At 42.2% G+C, this 19,401-nt stretch overlaps 1 protein-coding gene across 2 annotated transcripts in view; it reads right to left on the bottom strand.

The window, feature by feature from the left end:
• HK1 (hexokinase 1) overlaps nt 1–15,333 on the bottom strand; it is a 72,443-nt gene extending 57,110 nt beyond the window's left edge. For both annotated transcript variants that reach the window (XM_061635201.1, XM_061635200.1), the window contains exon 1: nt 15,054–15,333. Coding sequence is in view for 1 of the 2 variants with exons in the window: in XM_061635200.1 (XP_061491184.1) it covers nt 15,054–15,116 (63 nt within the window). In the remaining variant the exon portion in view is untranslated. The remainder of the gene's footprint in view (nt 1–15,053) is intronic.
• Between the last annotated feature and the right edge of the window lie 4,068 nt (nt 15,334–19,401).

The following is a 19,401-nucleotide window of genomic DNA, read 5'->3' as shown; positions in this document are numbered from 1 at the left end:
GGGACGCGACAGGAGAAGCCTCCTCGGGACCGGCAACCGAGAGAGCGAAATAGCTGGGGGCGCTGCATCCCCTACCGTCCTGGATAGAGTAGTGGGACACCGCCCGAAGATTCAGATTTGCCAACTTCAACTAGAATGCCCTGTTGTAAATTATCTTATTTGATTATACTGTTCCAGTTTGGGGTTATTCTAATGCTGCTGTTGTTTCCTCCCCACTGTGTAACGGCTACCCTTCCATCCTGCAGGATTTGTATTAAGACTGTTAGGAACCATAACAATATCCAGGACACTCTAGTTTATCACAGTAAATTCAGTTGTAAAGGGACAGCTGTCATATGCCAGTTTCGTAATGTTAGTTACTCAGCCTGTATTCAGGGAAACCAGACAACTTGTTATGACCCCAAAAAAAGTCCTGACCAATGGTGGCTTCAGGTGAGGGAAGGCACGCAGAGTGGACGAGTACTGTTCCAGACCAGATTAGCAACCCCTAATACTACAGCATGGGTTAAAATCGAACCTTGTGAGATTTCAAAATGGCCTGACCAATGTGGAAATCATGATTGGGAAAAGTCTTATACGTGGGATGATAAATACATTTGTCCTGAAAAGGGTATCAGTACTGAATGTACAAATCAGTGTCCTTATTGGAACTGTGTAGGCTGGGCCACTTGGCAAACTACTGGGATAAGTGCTCACCTTTCCAAAGTCACAGTACAAAGTGACTGCGGGCCCCGGAAATGTAATTACGTAAATTTTACTATTAATAATCCACAGGCCTTTTTGAGTAAATTTGGGCAACACTTTGGGTTACACATTCATGGAACAGGCAGAGATCCGTTAGGATTGTTCTATCTGAAACTTGTTCAACTAACAGAGACAGGCCATACCTTGCAGCAAACCTTCTTCTCTGATTTCTGGGAGGAGATAAATACTTCTTTCCAGGTACCTGAAGTGGCCAGAAATTTGTCTATTACTTTTGCAGAAACTGTGGCCACCGCTTTAAACGTCAGTAATTGTTATGTTTGTGGGGGGACTCAGATTGGAGATCGCTGGCCCTGGGAAGCTGCCGAATTGAATGTTAGTCAGCTTTATAATACCACCAATATCACAAACCCCCATAGTCAATGGATGTTGAAGGTTACTCTTGTTGGTCGTTGGTGTGTACAAAGGATCTCCCCCGGTGCCCCACAGATAGGTCAGATGCCTTGTGAAACCATGACCATTTTGAATCAGTCTGCAATTAGTTATTGGCCCAATGCCTCTGTGATTCCAGTTAATATGTTGTGGACAGCAGAGTTAAAGTTAAGGTTAAATTTGTCAGTTATTAATAATAAGTCTTGGAAAGCGTTACCAGGGTTTTACTGGGTTTGTGGGAAATATGCTTATTCAGAATTACCCGAACCCTGGGAGGGAACTTGTACTTTAGGAGAGGTCAGACCATCCTTCTTTCTCATTCCCCTCAGTGCAGGAATTCGGTTAGGACATCCTTTGTATGGTAGGAAAAAGAGGATGACAGTTAAGATTGGTGACTGGAAGGATGATGAGTGGCCCCCTGAAAGGATAGTTCAGTACTATGGACCTGCAACCCGGGCCCAGGATGGGTTATATGGATATAGAACCCCAATCTACATGTTAAATAGAATAATTCGGTTACAGGCAGTGCTTGAACTTATAACAAATGAAACTGCGAGGGCTTTGACTGCTCTGTCTAAAACACAAACCCAACTTAGAAATGCTGTGTACCAAAATAGACTCGCCCTTGACTACCTGTTGGCAACGGAAGGAGGGGTTTGTGGGAAGTTCAATTTGACTAATTGTTGCTTACATATTGATGACAATGGAAAAGTAATAGAAGATATAACAGATAAAATAATTAAGCTTGCACATGTGCCGGTACAAACATGGAAAGGATTTGAGTGGGCAGAAGGGCTGGGTCCGTGATTCCAATGGATAGGAGGAATACGAGGTATTATTGGAACATTAATTGTAGGAATTCTGATGTGTGTCTTGTTACCCTGTATTCTACCTCTGATAATGCAAGGGTTAAGGAACATGATGGAGAGCATAGCGGACAGGAGAACAGCAGTGCAGCTAATGGCGTTGTATGAATATAGGTCCATACCTACCTGTAAGAATGATACTCCCCAAACCTCTTAGTGAGGTCAGTGAAGTATCAAAGGGGGGATTGTAAGGGTTAATGGATGCCATTAGCAAAGAAGGATTCAGCACGTAGACCAGAAGGAGGCGCAAGCGCAGAGGATTGTTCTAGGAATGGAAAATTACCAGCTATACAGTTATGTTTTGTGCAACACACTCACCAATGTATCTTTTCTGTTGTCTGTAACCCAATAAAAGAGCTGTGCCTCAACTGTCAGGAGACACAGTTTGGAGGACAAATTCCCCTGTGTCTCTGCTAGCAATAAAAGTCATCTGATGAACCGAACTTGGGCCTGAGACTCAAATTCTTACCTTAACACACCCACAGAGGCCTTTCCTGGAGCCCACAGGGTCCCCTCCCCCCCAGGTTGCACGGGAGAGGGTGGTCAATAGCAGTTTCTCCAGTTTGCAAATGTGCTTATGGGCCCAAAAAGGTTGGCAGTCCCTGCATTAGATGTTTGCAAAACACGTCTCCAAAGCCTCAGCATTTTCCACAAAGAAATAATACATCTCAACAAACTCAAAAGCCTGACTAAAGGCCTGACATGATCACAGTGACATCTCTCCACTTTGGTAATAGGTTGCTTTTTTTTTTTTAACCACCTACTATTTTATAAAGTTCTATATTCTATTCTATAGAGCTCTGTAAAACCACATAGAAGAAGACTGGAATGCTACTCAAGGGCAGATGAGAATAGTTATCAGACAAATTATTGATCATTACAAGAAAGCACTCCACATATTAGGCCTCTAAAGGCCATTTACACTGCACTGATTACAGCTTCTTAACATCACATAAAAGCAGGTCACCTACTCAGGATAATATATAGCTACTGGAATCCAACTGTGCACCCCAATCATATCCACAGATTTAGACAAGGTGTGCACCACAATACTGAAATCAAATCAGTCACGCCCTGCAAAAGACATGCAAGTTCTAGTTGCAATCTCCACTGCATAAACAGAAAAACCTCCTTGCTGCTGTACCAGATTCATACAGACATTAGGAGATCAGGATTTGGCTTTTACGATGGGGCACAAGAGGCTGGTTGTGGCCCTGCCCCTCTCCAGCCAAAACACACACACACACACAATTGCACAGGCTTTTACCTTTGCACTGTGGTTTAGTTATGAAAGGCCCAAGTGATTCACTGCATTCATACTTTATATGCGTACAAGCTACAGCAAGCTTTGGGCTCGCGCACTCCTTCCCCCTTCCATGTAACTAAGCAAATGACTTTGGAAGGTTTTACTTCTGCTTTTACAAAATGATGGCTTCCTGTTCAGTCTGAACCAGGAATTGTGGTTTAACACTAACTCTGCATAGTTGTAACAAGCCAGTTTTGTAACCCATGATTTGGAGTTGGCTTGTTTTAAAATTTACTGTAGTTAGCATAAACCAGATTCCACAATTCAGACGAAATGAGAAGCCACAGTTTACTAAATGGGGGCGCACCAAAACTCAAGAAGGTGTGAACTATTTTAAAAAAATAAAATAGCACACATCTCTCTTGGAAACCATTCAGGCACACTGATGAGAAAGGCAAAAAGCACCTGCCACAATTGCTACTTATTTTGCTCTGAAAATAAAAGGTGGATGGGTGTGGGAACCCTGATCCATTATCACCTTATTTCATGGTAAAGGTATAAATATGCAATTAAGAAAACAGACTATGCAAATCTGAAATCACTATCATCAGGTTAAACATATAATGACTGTATAATAGCATAACTATGTAATTTCTGTAACATGCAGAAAACACATCATGTCTCAAACCAGCCTTGCAAAATAAGTCTGCACATGGTTCCAACCCTCATAAATGTTTACTAGTTCGTCTGCCCATATATCTCAATAATACACTTTTGTGGCATACTCTTGGCCTGAAAAGTGGGTGGGAGGGGTCTTCCCTCCCTGTTCATCTGGGGGGGATTCTTACAAGTATAACCCAGGCAAGTGACTATTTCAGCCTATCTTAAACAGCCAATAAAAACATTGACGTGTACAAATTTCTGAGCTGAAAGTTCAATAATTTGGAGTTTAACAGTAGATTATAAGTAAATGTTTTGTGGCTAAAATTCAAGAAGATAATCTTATTTTCCTTCCTTGTTTTGTCAAAACAACATCATAGGTCTTGCTCCTAGGACTCAGACATACAGACCAGATAAGGCAATACTTTGGCACCTTCTATAGGTCCAGAGAGTTGAAAGCTTGAAAGCTATCAGCTTACCTACTGTGTTTCTGTCATGTGATGCTAAACAGTCTGAATGCAGGGAGAAATCCGACACTAAGCAAGCTGTATCTGAGCAGACACAGCCAGGAAAGCTTCAGTAGTCAGCTATCTAAGCCACATGATTTGGCATAATAAAGCCACATAGAATTCAGCTTTTTGGGTAGACAACTGTACTCTGAAAGAGACAAATATTTCAATTTGAAAATGTTGGCCTAGGGGCAGAAATTACACAGAAGGGCTGGGGAAAGGAGTAGAAGAGTTGAGATTATGTACTTGCAGCTGCAAAGGCTTAAGCATATTTTCCAAGGAGCAAGCCCACTGAATACCTTGAAATTTACTTCTGAGCATACACACATGATTGCAGCCCTAAAAGGACTAGGCTGCACAAGTGTGAGCTGAAAAGTCCTCCAGTCTAAAAACCCTCACTTCAGCCTCAAACTCACTAAGCCATCCCAGGCAGTCCTCCATCTTCCAACCTTAGCCCACATCTACAATAAGGCCAACAGCACCAGCCTACCTTGCAGGGCTGTTGTAAGGATCTCTGAGATAATGTTATGTTAAAGCGCTTTGAAGTGTGCATAAGAATGCTTTGTATTCTTATTTATGAAGTCCCAAACGAATATGATGTTGTTCAGTATCAAGGAGATTTTAAACCAAAGCTCTACCTCAGCTTCCTTGCTCAAGTCATACTAGAGCTATTTTCTCCTGTATTGTCTCATTTCTGCTTCGGTCTGGTTGGTCTTTAATTATCTGTGCAAGCTTACAGGAATGGATGAGCCTACTTCACTGAAGGGGGTGGATTAGATGGCCTCTGAGAATCTTCCAGCGCTGTAATTCTATTAACTCCTCGTCATTGATTTCTTAAAACATAACCTTCTTCCCCAACATTCCACCGACAAATAATCCAAAATTGATAAATACCTTTTGAGAAATTCAAATAATTTATATATTCACAGGCGTCTTGTGTGGTTTTAAAAATGCTGTTTAACAAGCATCAAAGAATACAGCCTCCCTGAGCTTGGACGAGCCTGCTTATGTAGTTTTAGGTCAAATTTCTAAATATAACAAGTTTGTAGAACCAGCATCTATTTTGCATGGACATCTAGCTGTGCCATGGTTTGAGAGAATCCATCAACAAAATGAACGTAAATGTATTATACAGACAAATAGTGTGGGAGGAGCTAGATGCCATAAACGAATAGAGCTATCTCAAATGTGAATGTCCACATCAGCTTCCACCAGCAATCTCCACCCCTGCGCTGCAACACTTCATCCAATCATGAAACTCCTGAGTGACCTTGGAATAGTTAGTCTGTCAGCCTAGCCTACCTCAAAGGGCTGTTGTGAGGATAAAATTGAGGAGAACCTTGTACGCCACCTTGAGCTCTTTGGAGGAAAGGTGAGATATAAATTTAATTAATTTCACGATCTCACAGAACAACATGTGGAGGGCTACTACCAACGGACCTGCTCTCTGCAGCAACCTATGCACTGTAATTGGCTTATGCTAGTTACAATCACTGGAAAGCAAAAAATCTGAGGACTCTTTGGCTTTCTCACACTTCCCAGAGTAGATGTGGGCACAGATATGCTGCCCATGGGCTAGCAAATATCATTGGCTGACCAAACCTTAAACCTTTAAGTAGGCAGGCTAAAACAATAATTAACCTTTCTGAAGAAGTTTAAAGGCTTATGCATTTCAGTTTCTTGGTTAAATCTGTCCTTATGGTACATTAGTCCTTACTGTAGAATTATTATGGGAAGGGGCTATCCCATTTTATTTTCACAACAACCTTGGGAGGTAAATTTGACTTAGAGAGATTAACCAACTGGCCCAAGGCAACACTGTAAGTTCCATGGCTAAATTGGGATTCAAGCCCACTTCTCTTTTGTCCAATATTCACTAATAGGCAAAAAAAACAAACCCTTGGGGCTTAAGAACATACCTATAGCCAACAGATATTTCTGTCAAACTTTAAAAAGCAGGGAATTTGGGTAACTATAGTGAATGCACCAGGGAGCAGGAGACCTGACCTCCTCTCTGAGATATTGTACTGCATTTTTACAAATTTTTAGGGCAAACACAATTTGGGTTGGTCTTTCACAGTCCAATCCACTTCCTGTGGAGCTTGGAAGAATTTGGTAACATGTGCCTCTGAGCATATGGGGAGTGGTGGCAACACCTGCAATCAGTACTACTTCTCCAAAGATGGAAAATTACATTTTTTGTATTTTGTTGGTGTTGTTCTTACTTTGCCTCATTCCTGTGCTGCTACTGTTTCTACAGAGAATCTGACCTAGAAAAATATATTTCTCTCATTATTCATCCTAGAAATGTGTCAACTTTATTTTTATTAATTTGAAAGCCTTTTTATTGGTCCATGTCATATGATGATGAAGACAGCTATTTGTCTTTCAACCTGGAGGTTATGCTCTATTTCTATTTTGGGTGCATTAACAGTTGAATCTGAAACTGCAGTTTGATGTAAAATCAGACTGATTACAATATGTTGCTACTTATCAATGAATCTAGCTGATGGAAAAAACAAGCTTGGCCTGCCCAATATATATGTGTTCAGCCTACTATGTTTAAACTACTCAACTTAAGGAAGAGTGGGCATGGTCAATTAAAAACACAGAGCACACCTAGAAATTAGCTAGAATACATTTCACCTCTCACTGTTTTATCTTGTGCAAACTGAGCAGAGCTTGGAAAAGTTACTTTTTTGAACTACAACTCCCATCAGCCCAATCCAGTTGCCATGCTGGCTAGGGCTGATGGGAGTTGTAGTTCAAAAAAGTAACTTTTCCAAGCTCTGAAACTGAGACACTCCTCATATCCACTAGAGACTATTCTGCAGAATAGTCAGTGTTGTTACTCCACAATTGGTTTTGCATTTTTTTCAGTGTAAATTATGCAAAGTGTTGCTATACTTCACATATTCACAGAAATAGAAGCAAAAGAAAATGACTTACTATAGAAAACTTCACTAAAATTGCAAAGTAAATCAAACATATTTAATCTGAACTATATCAACTGTCTCAGTACTGTTGCTTCCTCCTTGCTAAATCAAGATCAGTACAGCACATGTCTTGTTTTTATTATTTGGGCTGATTGCAGGTGTTGCCACCACTCATCATATGATCAGAGGCACCTGTTACCAAATTATTCCAAGCTACACAGGAAGTGGATTGGACTATGGAAGACTAACTCAAATTGGGTTTGCATTTTTACAAATTTGTAGGGCAGTACAACATCTCAGAGAAGAGGTCAGGTCTCCTGCTCCCCTGGCACATTCACTATAGCTGCCCAATTTCCCTGTTTTTTCAAGTTTGACAGAAATATCTGTGGGCTATAGGTACGTTCTTAAACCGCAAGTTTTTTCTGCCTATTAGTGAATTTCTCTGCTTTTTAATCCAGTAGGTAAGAAATGAGATCGTATGCAAGTTGCTGAAAATGGATTGATCATTTGCATGCTTATTTTCAATAGGATTTACTCCCCTGCAATCATGCTTAGGATAGGTAAAACTGACCATGGAGGAGGAGGAGAAGGGGGGAGGGGAGAGAGGAGAGGAGGAAAGGAGGGAATTGGAAGGGGAGGAGAGAGGGGAAATGAAAGGGGGAGGGGAGGGGCAAGGAAGGGGGAGGGGAGGGGCAAGGGAGAGGGGATTGGAGGGAGGAGTTGGGGAGGATAGGTTTGATCATTTGCATGCTTTTTGAGTTCAGTGGGATTTACTCCTGTACAATCATGTTTAGGATAGATGAAACTGATGGGGAGGGGCAGGGGGAGGGGCAGGGGGGAGGAGATTGGATAGGTGGGTGGGCACTGGGCAGAGGGAAAACCCCTTCCCTTTCCAAAAGGAAAACATTGTGAACAATATCATTGTTTTGGGGGTTTCCTCCACCTTTTTATTCTATAGCAGGCACATGTAGTCTCCCACCCAAATTTAAACCAAAGCTGTCACTGGCCACATCCACACCAAACCTTTACTTCACTTTAGACAGTGAAGTATGGCTTCCCCCAAAGAATCCTGGGAAGTGTATTTGTTGAAGGGTACTGAGAATTGCCAGGACCGCATTCCCCTCATTGAGCTTTAATCAGAGGGGCTGACGTTAAACAACTCTGGCCACTGGAGCTCTGTCAGGGGAATAGGAGTCTCCTAACAACTCTCAGCACCCTTCACAAACTACACTTCCCAGGATTCGCTGGGGGAAGCCATGACTGTTTCAAGTGGAATCAATGTCTGGAGTGGGTGTGACACTCTGATTATCCAAGTCAAACAGCTGTGAGTCTGGCTGTAGAACACTGACAATTGTTACTGAGCATGCCCATGCTTATTATTGACTCCAATGTTAAATTTCTTAAATTAATTAAAAATCAGTCAGGCTTTTTAAAAAACTTTTAAACTGCAGAAGGTGAAGGTCAGAGTATAGGGCAAGGTCAGTAATAGGATTACAGGCACTCTGTGAACATGGCTGATTTGTAATTATTTCAACAAATTAGTAAACTAGTGACAGAAAAAAGTCCAAAAGGGGGATTCCCCCCCTCTTTTTTACACTTTGAACTCTGTATTCTCTCTGAACGTTTTGTGTATCACCATGAAATACGCAAGCATTTCTGAGTTCAGGACTATACATTTCGTACTGAAATGCGCTTATGGGAAGCAGCAGAATGGCACAGTGGGTATTTCCAATTTAACATTGTGGGAAAATCCATACTGGCTATAGTGCACAGCCACTCTTGTGGCTGTATAATTCTAGCAACTACACTAGGGGTAGACAACATAGTGGTGTCCAAGTGTTCATAGGCTGCAACTCCCATCAGTCCCAGCCAGTACGGCCAATGATCAGGTATGATTATTTCTTTATTTATTAAATTTATATCCTGCCCTTCCTCCCAAAAGGAGCCCAGAGTGGCAAACAAGCAATAAAACACTAAAAACATAAAACAAAACAACTTTTAAAAGAACTTTAAAATATCTTATAAACAATTCCAGCACAGATGCAAGCTGAGATAACGTCTCTACTTAAAAGGCTTGTTGAAAGAGGAAGGTCTTCAGTAGATGCCGAAAAGACAACAGATAGCACCTGTCTAATATTTAAAGGGAGTGAATTCCAAAGGGTAGGCACCACTACACTACAGGTCCACTTCCTATGTTGTACGGAATGGACTGTTGAGGTTTGTAGTTTACCATCACCTGGAGGGCACCACTTTGGCTACTCCTGCACCAACCAAGCGGGCTCTCTTGAATATCACAGTGGAATATTTTGTGGCATTCCATCCATGTCTAGCATAATACAAGATGAGATGTTAACAAGGTGAATGATCACACCATGTACTGACATCCAGTTCAGATGCAAAACATGCCTTGCAGGGTTTTACTTTACCTAAAGGAATCACAAAACCATCCTCGGTGTAGCACATCGAAATTTGTACCAGAGTTATGTCAACATAGTACTAAAAGCCAAAATATGTATTGTTTTGCCACTGCCTAAAATTCCCACTATTTCCCAGCTGTACTCATTTAGTTTAGTTTAGTTCACTTCTCCAAGTCTTGTAAGAGGTCCTGAACCTTAGTATTTGGAAGCTTTTATATGACAGATTCTTTTAAAGTGGCAAGTCACATTTTTTGAAGTTAGTATTAACTTGTTGAGGGAAGGCACCATTCCAAACCTCTGAAGCTAACCTGTCATTCTTGTCCCTTAGACATACCCAAACTTCAGTGCTCAAGGAACTGTTTCTCAGAATCTTTTGGAGCAGGCCGTGACCCACTCCCATCTTACCAGGGCACTCTGCACAGCTGTACCCTGAGCTATAGCCCATACCAGCACACCCTAGTTGTGTTACTGTCCCCAAGCACCCCAACACGCTCACACATCGCAAAAAAAAAGTAAGATCCATTTCCCCATGGTACAATTTTTACACTGTTGGGGAGTATGTGTGAACATCACAACCAAACGATCAGGCCTAATCATGTGGGGCTTCCCCATCTGATATATTCCCCTCTGCAGCGTATGGTAGCAGAAATCTATTGGGATTTCACAAATGCCCACCCTTTCACAACACCTCCCAATTTTTCTTCACAGTGTGCTTGTATTAGCAGATATGTTCATTCTCATACAAAATAAAAATCCAGAACAACTCTAACTTTGTTCTCTGATTTTTATTTGCATACTAATGCTTATTATGCATGGTTTATTATTTTGAACCCATATTGGTTGTTTTGCAGAATGTTACAATTTATCTGCCTTACTACTCCTAATAAAAGATTGTTTCTGCAAAACCTACTCATTAGCTTGACCTACAGAGCTGGGAAAGTTCACATGTTAAAATATTGGCTCAATGCCTGGGGAGAGGCCTAAACCAGTATTTCCTGGAAAGGAGATATTTCCCTCATATTTTATGGACTATTCACTAATAAGGCAAAAAACCTTGCGGTTTAAGAATGTACCTATAGCCCACAGATATTTCTACCAAACTTTAAAAAGCAGGGAAATTGGGCAGCTATAGTGAATGCACCAGGGGAGCAGGAGACCTGAACTCCTCTTTGAGATATTGTACTGCCCTACAAATTGGTCAAAATGCAAACACGATTTGGGTTGGTCTTTCGCAGTCCAATCCACTTGCTGTGTAGCTTGGAAGAATTTGGTAACGTGCCTCCGAGCATATGGTGAGTGGTGGCAACACCTGCCATCTCCAAAGATGGAGAATTATATTTTTGTATGTTTGTTGGTGTTCTTCTTACTTTGCTTCTTTCCTGTGTTACTAATGTTTCTACAGAGAATCTAAACTAGAAAATTTTATTTCCCTCATTATTCATCCTAGAAATCTGTGTCAACTTTATTTTTATTAATTTCAAAGCCTTTTTATTGGCATATGATGGTGAAGATAGCCTTTTTTGTTTCAAACTGAAGGTTATGGTCTATTTCTATTTTGGGTGCATTAACACTTGGACCTGAAACTGCAGTTTAATGTAAAATCAGACTGATTACAATATGCTGCTACTTTAGCAATGACTCTAGTTGTTGGAAAAAAGAGGATGCATGTTTTCAGCCTGCTATGTTTAAACCACTTTATTTAAGGCAAGGTGTTCACGATCAATTAAAAACATAGAGCACACCTAGAATTTTGCTAGAATATATTTCACCTCCCATCTTGTGCAAATTGAGACACTTCTGAGGTCCACTGGAGACTATTTTGCAGAAGTCAGTGCCATTATCCCACAATTATGCTTGGAGTTTTTTTAGTATAAATTTTGCAAAGTGTTGCTGTACTTCACATATTCATAGAAACAAAAGCAAAAGAAAATGATTTCCTATAGAAAACTTCACTAAACTTGCAAAGTAAATCAGACATATTTAAAGTGACCATCTGAACTATAGCAACTGTCTTAATAATGTTGCTTCCTCCTGGCTAAAACAAGATCAGCACAGGACATATCTTCTTTCTATTATTTGGGCTGATTACAGGTGTTGCCACCACTCACCATATGCTCAGAGGCACATGTTACCAAATTCTTCCAAGCTACACAGCAAGTGGATTGGACTGTGAAAGACCAACCCAAATTGTGTTTGCAGTTTGACAACTTTGTAGGGCAGTACAATATCTCAGAGAGGAGTTCAGGTCTCCTGCTCCCCTGGTGCATTCACTATAGCAGCCCAATTTCCCTGCTTTTTAAAGTTTGGTAGAAATATCTGTGGGCTATAAGTACATTCTTAAACTGCAAGGTTTTTTGCCTATTAGTGAATTTCCCTGCTTTTTAATCCAGGAGGTAAGAAATGGGATCCTGTGCAAGTTTGCTGAGAATGGATTGATCATTTGCATGCTTATTGAGTTAAGTGGGATTTACACACACACACACCAGGCAATCATGCTTAGGATAGGTGAAACTGACCACAGGGGATGGGGAAGGGAGGAGAGGGAGGAGTGGAAAGGCAGAGGGAAGGACTGGGATGGGAGCAGGCAGGAGGGGGAGGGGAGAAGAAGGACAGATGTGGTCGTTTGCATGTTTATTGAGTTCAGTGGGATTTACTCCTGTGCAATCATGCTTAGGATAGGTAAAATTGACTGGGGGGGAGGGATGGAGGGATGGAGTGGGCAGGGGAGGCGGAAGAAGGAAGAGGGGGGGGGAGGGGAGGAGGCAGGGAGAGGAAAGGGGAAGGAGGGAAAAGGCAGGTCTGATCATTTGTATGATTATTGAGTTGAATCGGATATACTCCTATGCAATCATGTTTAGGATAGGTAAAACTGACCAGGCTGGGCCTGGCAACCAAGACGTCTTCTGTATCTTTCACAGTTGGGCAGGGGGAAGGGACAATTCTACCTTGTGGTTTTTCCCATTACAGTGTTGCAAAAACACCGGCACTTGGTTGACTTTCTCTTCTCCTAAAGATACAGGATCACTCTCAGGCCCTGAACCTGGCAACCCTACCTCCCACCCAAATTTAAAACAAAGCTGTCCCTGGCCACATCCACACCAGGCCTCTATTACACTTTGGACAATCATTATTTATTTATCTATTTATTTAGTGTATTTATATACCGCCCCATAGCCGAAGCTCTCTGGGCGGTTTACAATAACTAAAAACATTAAAAACAAATATACAAATTTAAAAACACATCTTTTAAAAACAATTTAAAAGAATTATCATGGCTTCTCTCAAAGCCATGGCTCAAAGCCAATCATGGCTTCTCTCGAAGAATCCTGGGAAGTGTAGTTAGTGAAGGGTGCTGAGAGTTGGCTAGGAGACGCCCTGTTCCTCTCACAGACCTTCAGTCAGAGTGGCTGACTGTTAAACCATTCTCTCAGGGGAATAGGAGTCTCCTCTCAGCAACCTTCACAAGCTACACTTCCCAGGATTCTTTGAGGGAAGCCATGACTGTCTCAAGTGAAATCAAGTCTGGTGTGGGTGTGGCCCTCTTATTAGCCAAGCCCAGCAGCTGTGAGGCTTTTAGAACACTGACAGTTGGTTCTTACTGAGCATGCCCCGCGTTATAATAGGCTTCCAGCCAAAATTTCTTAAATTAATTAAATATCAACCAGGCATTTTTTTAACTTTTAAACTGCAGTAGATGAAGGTCAGAGTATGGGGCAAGGTCAGTATTAGGATTACAGGTACTCTGTGAACACGGCTGATTTTTAATGAATTTCAACAGATTATGAGAACTCGCAGAAAAAAGTCCAAAAGGGCTCTGAGTTTTTTTTCTCTCTTTTTATACTTTGAACTCTCGATTCTCTCTGACTGTTTTGTGTATCGCCATTAAAATTGACAGGGTTGTTAAGCAATCGTTTCTGAGTTCAGAACTATAAGTTTTGTAAGGTTTTGTTTTGAAATGAGCTTATGGGAAGCCTGAGAATGGCACGGGGGGATATTTTCCATTTAACATTGCGGAATGTGAAAAATCCCTGCTGACTATAGTATACAGCCACTCTCGTGGCTGTATAATATCCTGGGCAATATGGGACCAATAGTGAGTATACTAATTTCAGCTATATAAGATACCCAATTTTATTTTATACCCATCAAACCTTTTACAAATAGGAGGGAGGAAACCTCAGGCATGGGGCCCAAATGTGGCCTGCCAGGCCTCTCTGTCTGGCCTTTGGAACTCTCCGGAGACCACGCTCCACAAGGGTCCTGCTTTGCATTCCAATAATTTTTGTCTGGTTGGAATGTGTCCTTGAACTCTAACCATGCCTCTTGCTTGTCTGGATGAAGGATACAGAGGGATGTGCGAGTGTGTGTATGAACTAGCCTATTGTACAAAGGTAAAATTTACATTAACTGCTCTGCTCACTTTTGCTTCTGGCTCATCCACCTGTGATCCTCAGAAGGTTGTTCAGAAAGGAATGCGGCCTTGAACTGAAAAAGGTTCCCCACTCATTTTACATCTTTACATCTTTGGAATCCAATTAACAGGTAGTCTTATCAGTTCAATGTTTGGAGTTCTTTGCTATCTCATTATTTTCACTACCAATCCCACAAGAGTACCTTATAGCTAAATCCAGCACCTGCTACAGCAACAAATTCCAGAAAGAATTTTGGTGACAAAATTCAAGATGCAGAGTATGCTGTTGTCCACAAAAAGTCAGTGCCAAAATAAGCCTCTTACTCTTTAAGGTGGTCCCAGATTCTCTTTTGTGTCCAGAAGCTTATCATTACAAGCTACAAGAAATGCACCTGATTCTATCAGGTCCTAAACACACATACACAGTCCCAATACATTTAAATTTGTATACACGATTTAAGTAGGCCTTGAATCCTCAAATTCATAAAGTCCTATTCACAATTACTTAGCATACCATCAGCTGTTTAGAGTAATAATAATGCATGACAGACAAATCCCCCTCAGGCCGGGCGGTGTGGGAGAGTACACCATGACGGTTGTGTTACTCACCGCCTCTGACATCTACATCCTTTTTCAAGGACACTGCAGCGTGTTAACATTGCTTGCAATGGGTTTGGATCTTTTAGCTTTTGTTTTTAAAAGGTCTACGATCAAGGAGCAAGAAAATAAATGATACCGACTTAGTATCCCGTGTCCTAGGAAATATCTAACAAATATGCACTACATACTTTTTTATTTTTAAAAAAAACCCACAAGGCTGAAGATGTTAAGACCTGCAGGTTTTTAGGAAGCAGCTATTCGATTTGTGCCTTACCTTTTTGACCTGATCATCCTTTAATTCTGTGAAGTAATAGGCCAGAAGCTGAGCAGCTATCATCTTGTCTGATTAAATAAGATCTTTTTCAGGTTTTGGTGACCAACACAAGAGGGGGGGAGAATGACACTGATCTTTCCAAGTAGGATGCAAAACGATCCGTTTATCTCCTCCCTTTTTTCTCTTGCAAGAAAAAGATTCTAAAGATCCCTTCTTCAACCCCACAAGGTAAAAAAAAAAATGCAGCTCTTTTTTTCCCTCCTCCTTTCCCTCCACGCGATAGTGAACGAGTATAAAACCTGCCCACTTCCTGCCTTGCGATTGGCTGCTCAAGGAGCGCTCGGCCGCGGTCGGCAAAAAACCGTTTTCCTTGCTGCCGGCTGATGGCATCGGTGCACGTTCCCCACGTCCGTTCATATTCTCAACGTGTTAAGGGGTTATGCCTAAAAAGCTTCCTGGAGAAAAAGATTCAGACGGCCGACTTTGGTCACTTCCCCTCAAATGGCATGAATTTTAATGGATGTGTGTGTGTGTGTGTGTGTGTCATAAGGGGGAAGAGGCAAGTGGAAATTCCTGCACGGAAAAGCACTCCTTGAACATAGTGTGTGTGTGTGTGTGTGTGTGTGTGTGTGTGTGTGTGTGTGTGTCAGTCATAAGGGGGAAGAGGCAAGTGGAAATTACTGCACGGAAAAGCACTCCTTGAACATAGAAGGGTAAGATTTGTGAAAGTGTGTAGCAAACAAGCTTTTTAAAAATCCGAGCTACTTTGTCGCTACAAAAGAAATGTATACATTTTGAAAGCAACATGCAAAAACTGATTTCACACGCATTATTTGATCAAATGCTTGCTAATGATCTCGATGGGTCTGCTGATGTATTTTGCCTTGTGCAATCACCGGAAGGAAAACTAGTACGGGAATTGATCGGTCACAGACACGCCACAACAGTCTGCTGAGCAATGTGGGCGTTGCCCAAGTCGCTGTCATGTGACCGGCTGACGAGCCCTCCGATGATGCAGCATCCTCTCCCTTTTGTCTTTTCTAGCTCCCTCCGCACCACGGGAACGTTTGTAACATGGCCATGTACAGCTTTGTTTGGTCGCTCGTAAATCAAAGAACATGTTCCCTGCCTTGACGCTGTTATATTAGGCAAGCAGAATGTGTCTGAAATATAAGACTAGGGTGTAATAGATTGCGGTTGTGAGCCACACATTTCCATATACTCTCATAAAATCCTGACTACAAATCTTAAAATCACGGCAGCAAATCCAAGAGAAATAGGCCAGTTTTTCCAGGGAGCACCAGGTCTTGGCAGGTTTGTATCACATTTTTTTCTCTAGCTGCTTAGTAAATGCTAAATAGCTGCCGGACCACATTCTTTTGCTCTCTCCTGTTCCGAGAGCGTGTTAACTGCCAGCTCTTTGCTGACCTCAAAGTGCAAAGAACAGGGCAATTATCATCTTTGTCCTAAAAAGCAAGACAAAAGTTAGCTCTGAGGAAGTGAAATGATGGTACCGCTTCAGACTGCAGGAGGGAGCACACACAATGGAATGATTCTCCATACAAAAACAGAAAATAAAAATTCTTCCACCATAAGGACTTGATGTCACAGGGAATGCTTTTTCCTGGACGTATCCAAGGATTATTTTTAATTTTAAATTTTTTTTGGCAGAGCATCATGTGAATTTGATAGGATGCAGTTTGATGTGGTACAGCCCAGACCACAGGTTTATCACCTCAGTAAGGGCCTGTGGCATCAGAGATATTGGAAAAGGTTTTAATGGCCATTAAGGAACAGCTTAAATAATTTAAGTATCTACGGCTCCATTTTCTTAAGTGGAACTTTTAACATAAATATGCACTTGAATCTCCAAATTGCAGTGTGTGACGCTTCCACCTTTGGCTCCACCTGACAGGTTCCCACCTGCTTGTGGCTACCGCCTTTCACTAGGCACCACCTCAGGACACCACCAGTCAGGATCGTCATTTTTATTTTTTCTCACTCGGCTCTAGCACAGATCTCACAAGATCCCACTGCTAGGCAGCACCACCAGTCACTCTTTGTAAACAATACTGCTAGAGACTTCGCCTAAGTCTCTCTATGCCTTGTTACTTTGTGTCTGGGTGCCCTTGCTGTTCGCAACCCCCTTGTATCTTTATCTATAAAGCATACTATCCTGGGTTGCTCTGGATACTTGACGTTACAATATCTCCCTTCACCACTGCCACCATTTATTTGATACTGTTTCCCTCCAGCCTTGGTAATTACCCTGCCCTCCCTTCTGGTCTGTGAATCCCCAGCCAAAGATCAGGCTTTTGGTAAACCAATAAAAGTATTTATTTGATAACACCAGGAAATAACAAGATTACTTTAGGAATGTTCAACAAGCGTATGTTTTCATATAGTGGGCTTATCCAAATGGAGCGGGATAATCCACGGTTTCCATATTCGGTTTGTCATCTGATAGTCGTCACATTGCCTTTTAGTTTGCTCTTTCCCAATTAAAAAAAAATGCTTTTTTTGCACCCGCACACACAGCGGTAAGATCCCTACATTCTTTTTGCTTTTTCCAAGCTCTGCCTCTAAAACCTCCCCCTATCAACCAATTGGTCAGCAAAAAAATGACGTATGCTCCTCTCCCCCTTTGCAACGAAGCACAATATGGCTGTAAAGGAGTTCTCGCCACAGAAGAAAAGGGAGAAGGAGGGAGGGTCGGTTTCAGCCTGCCTCCGGAAAGCTTTGTCAATTTCATTCTACCAGCTGGGGGTTTTGTTTCAAATCATTTTGCCAGGGAAGGAAAGGGAGAGGGGAGGTGTGACACGTTTCTTGCTTTTTTGGAGAATTAAGTGCAATTGCCAGCGTGTGTATCTCCTTAAATATCCATAAAGGCAGAAAAGCACACATTCGTTTAAGCATAATATCACAAATACAAACAAGAAAGGGGCTGCTGGTCGGTTTCATGCCTGCCCCAGGAAAGCTTTGTCAATTTCATTCTCTATGGTTCTCCAATCTCTAAGGAGATACACACGCTGGCAATTGCACTTATTTCTCCAAGGTGTCTCAAGGTGCCTGTATGCGAATAATTACTGCATTTTGGTTGGCTTGTTTTGCGATATTTTGCAAAAGCGACTGTATGCTTTTCTACCCTTACGCAAAAGCAACCGCTCCTCTCCCTTTTCCTTAAACACACGCTGGAGTTTGTTGTTTTTAAACAGAGAGAGAGAGAGAGAGAGAGAGAGAGCAAACAGGTCTTTGCAGGAGTGGCGGGGAGGGGGGAGGGGAGGCGGGGAGGCTAAAGCCACTGAAGCAGGTTAAGCCATGGCACCAAACGAATAAAGTATATCACGCCGAGGTAAAATGAATTCCCTCCACTGTTTGCAGCTTGAGACCAGCTGTGCCTGCCAGCTTTCCCCAAGTGAAGGCAAGCCCGCCTAGGAGCGTGCGCGAGGGGTGGGCTGCCCGCCGCTCCCTTTGGGGGACAATTGATAAGATTTGCGGAGGGGAGGCGAGCTGAGGCAGAGGCAGCTGTGTGATAGGCTTTTGCCAGCAAAATGATTTGAAACTAAAACCCCAGCAGGTAGAATGAAATTGACAAAGCTTTCCGGAGGCAGGCATGAAACCGACAGCAGCCCCTTTCTCGCTTGCTGTGCATTGCAGATCTCACCCAGAGCAGCCGCCCAGTTTGCAGGCTGGCAAAAAATAAAATGCATCTGCGCAGTAGTTGCAGAACCCCCCCACAACACCCCACCATTGTGATGATTGGTTCAATTTTCGTGGGCTTATTCTCGCACATGCGCAAAAGTGCAGATACGTGATTGGCTGGAATGAGGAGAAGGGGCAAGGGGAAACGCCCAAGAACCGCCCATCAGCTGTAAAGTCCACAGTATTGCATCCTATCTCCTGAAGGCACAGCAGATGATTCCTGATTTTAAACAGCAAATCACATTTTTGCCAGTATTGCAAGGAGCGGATTTAACCCGCGAAAATGCGTAACAGCGTGAGACATCATTTGGACGACTGAAAAATAATGAACACACATAGCGGGCGTGTCACACATTTTGCAGTCGTCTGGATGAGCCCAGTGTCACTCTTTATGTTTCCAGTCATTTATATTCTGCCTAAATACCAGCCAAATATAATCCAAACCTCCCTCAGAACTCTGCCAACCAACTCCTCCAAATAACTCTCCACTAATGACTCTCACAACTCCCCCCAACAACCTCCTCAACTCAACTGTCATCCTCTCATTTATACCTTCAGCCATTCAAACACTCAGCTAGTAATCATCCAACATTCTCCAGCATTCCAGCCCATGTACTCCCCCCCTCACTCAGTCACTTACCATATA

This window comes from Rhineura floridana, chromosome 7, assembly GCF_030035675.1.
Source record: "Rhineura floridana isolate rRhiFlo1 chromosome 7, rRhiFlo1.hap2, whole genome shotgun sequence".
Taxonomy (NCBI): Eukaryota; Metazoa; Chordata; class Lepidosauria; order Squamata; family Rhineuridae; genus Rhineura; species Rhineura floridana.
Note: the sequence above shows the minus strand (reverse complement) of the source record. Positions and strands in the feature narration are given on the sequence as shown.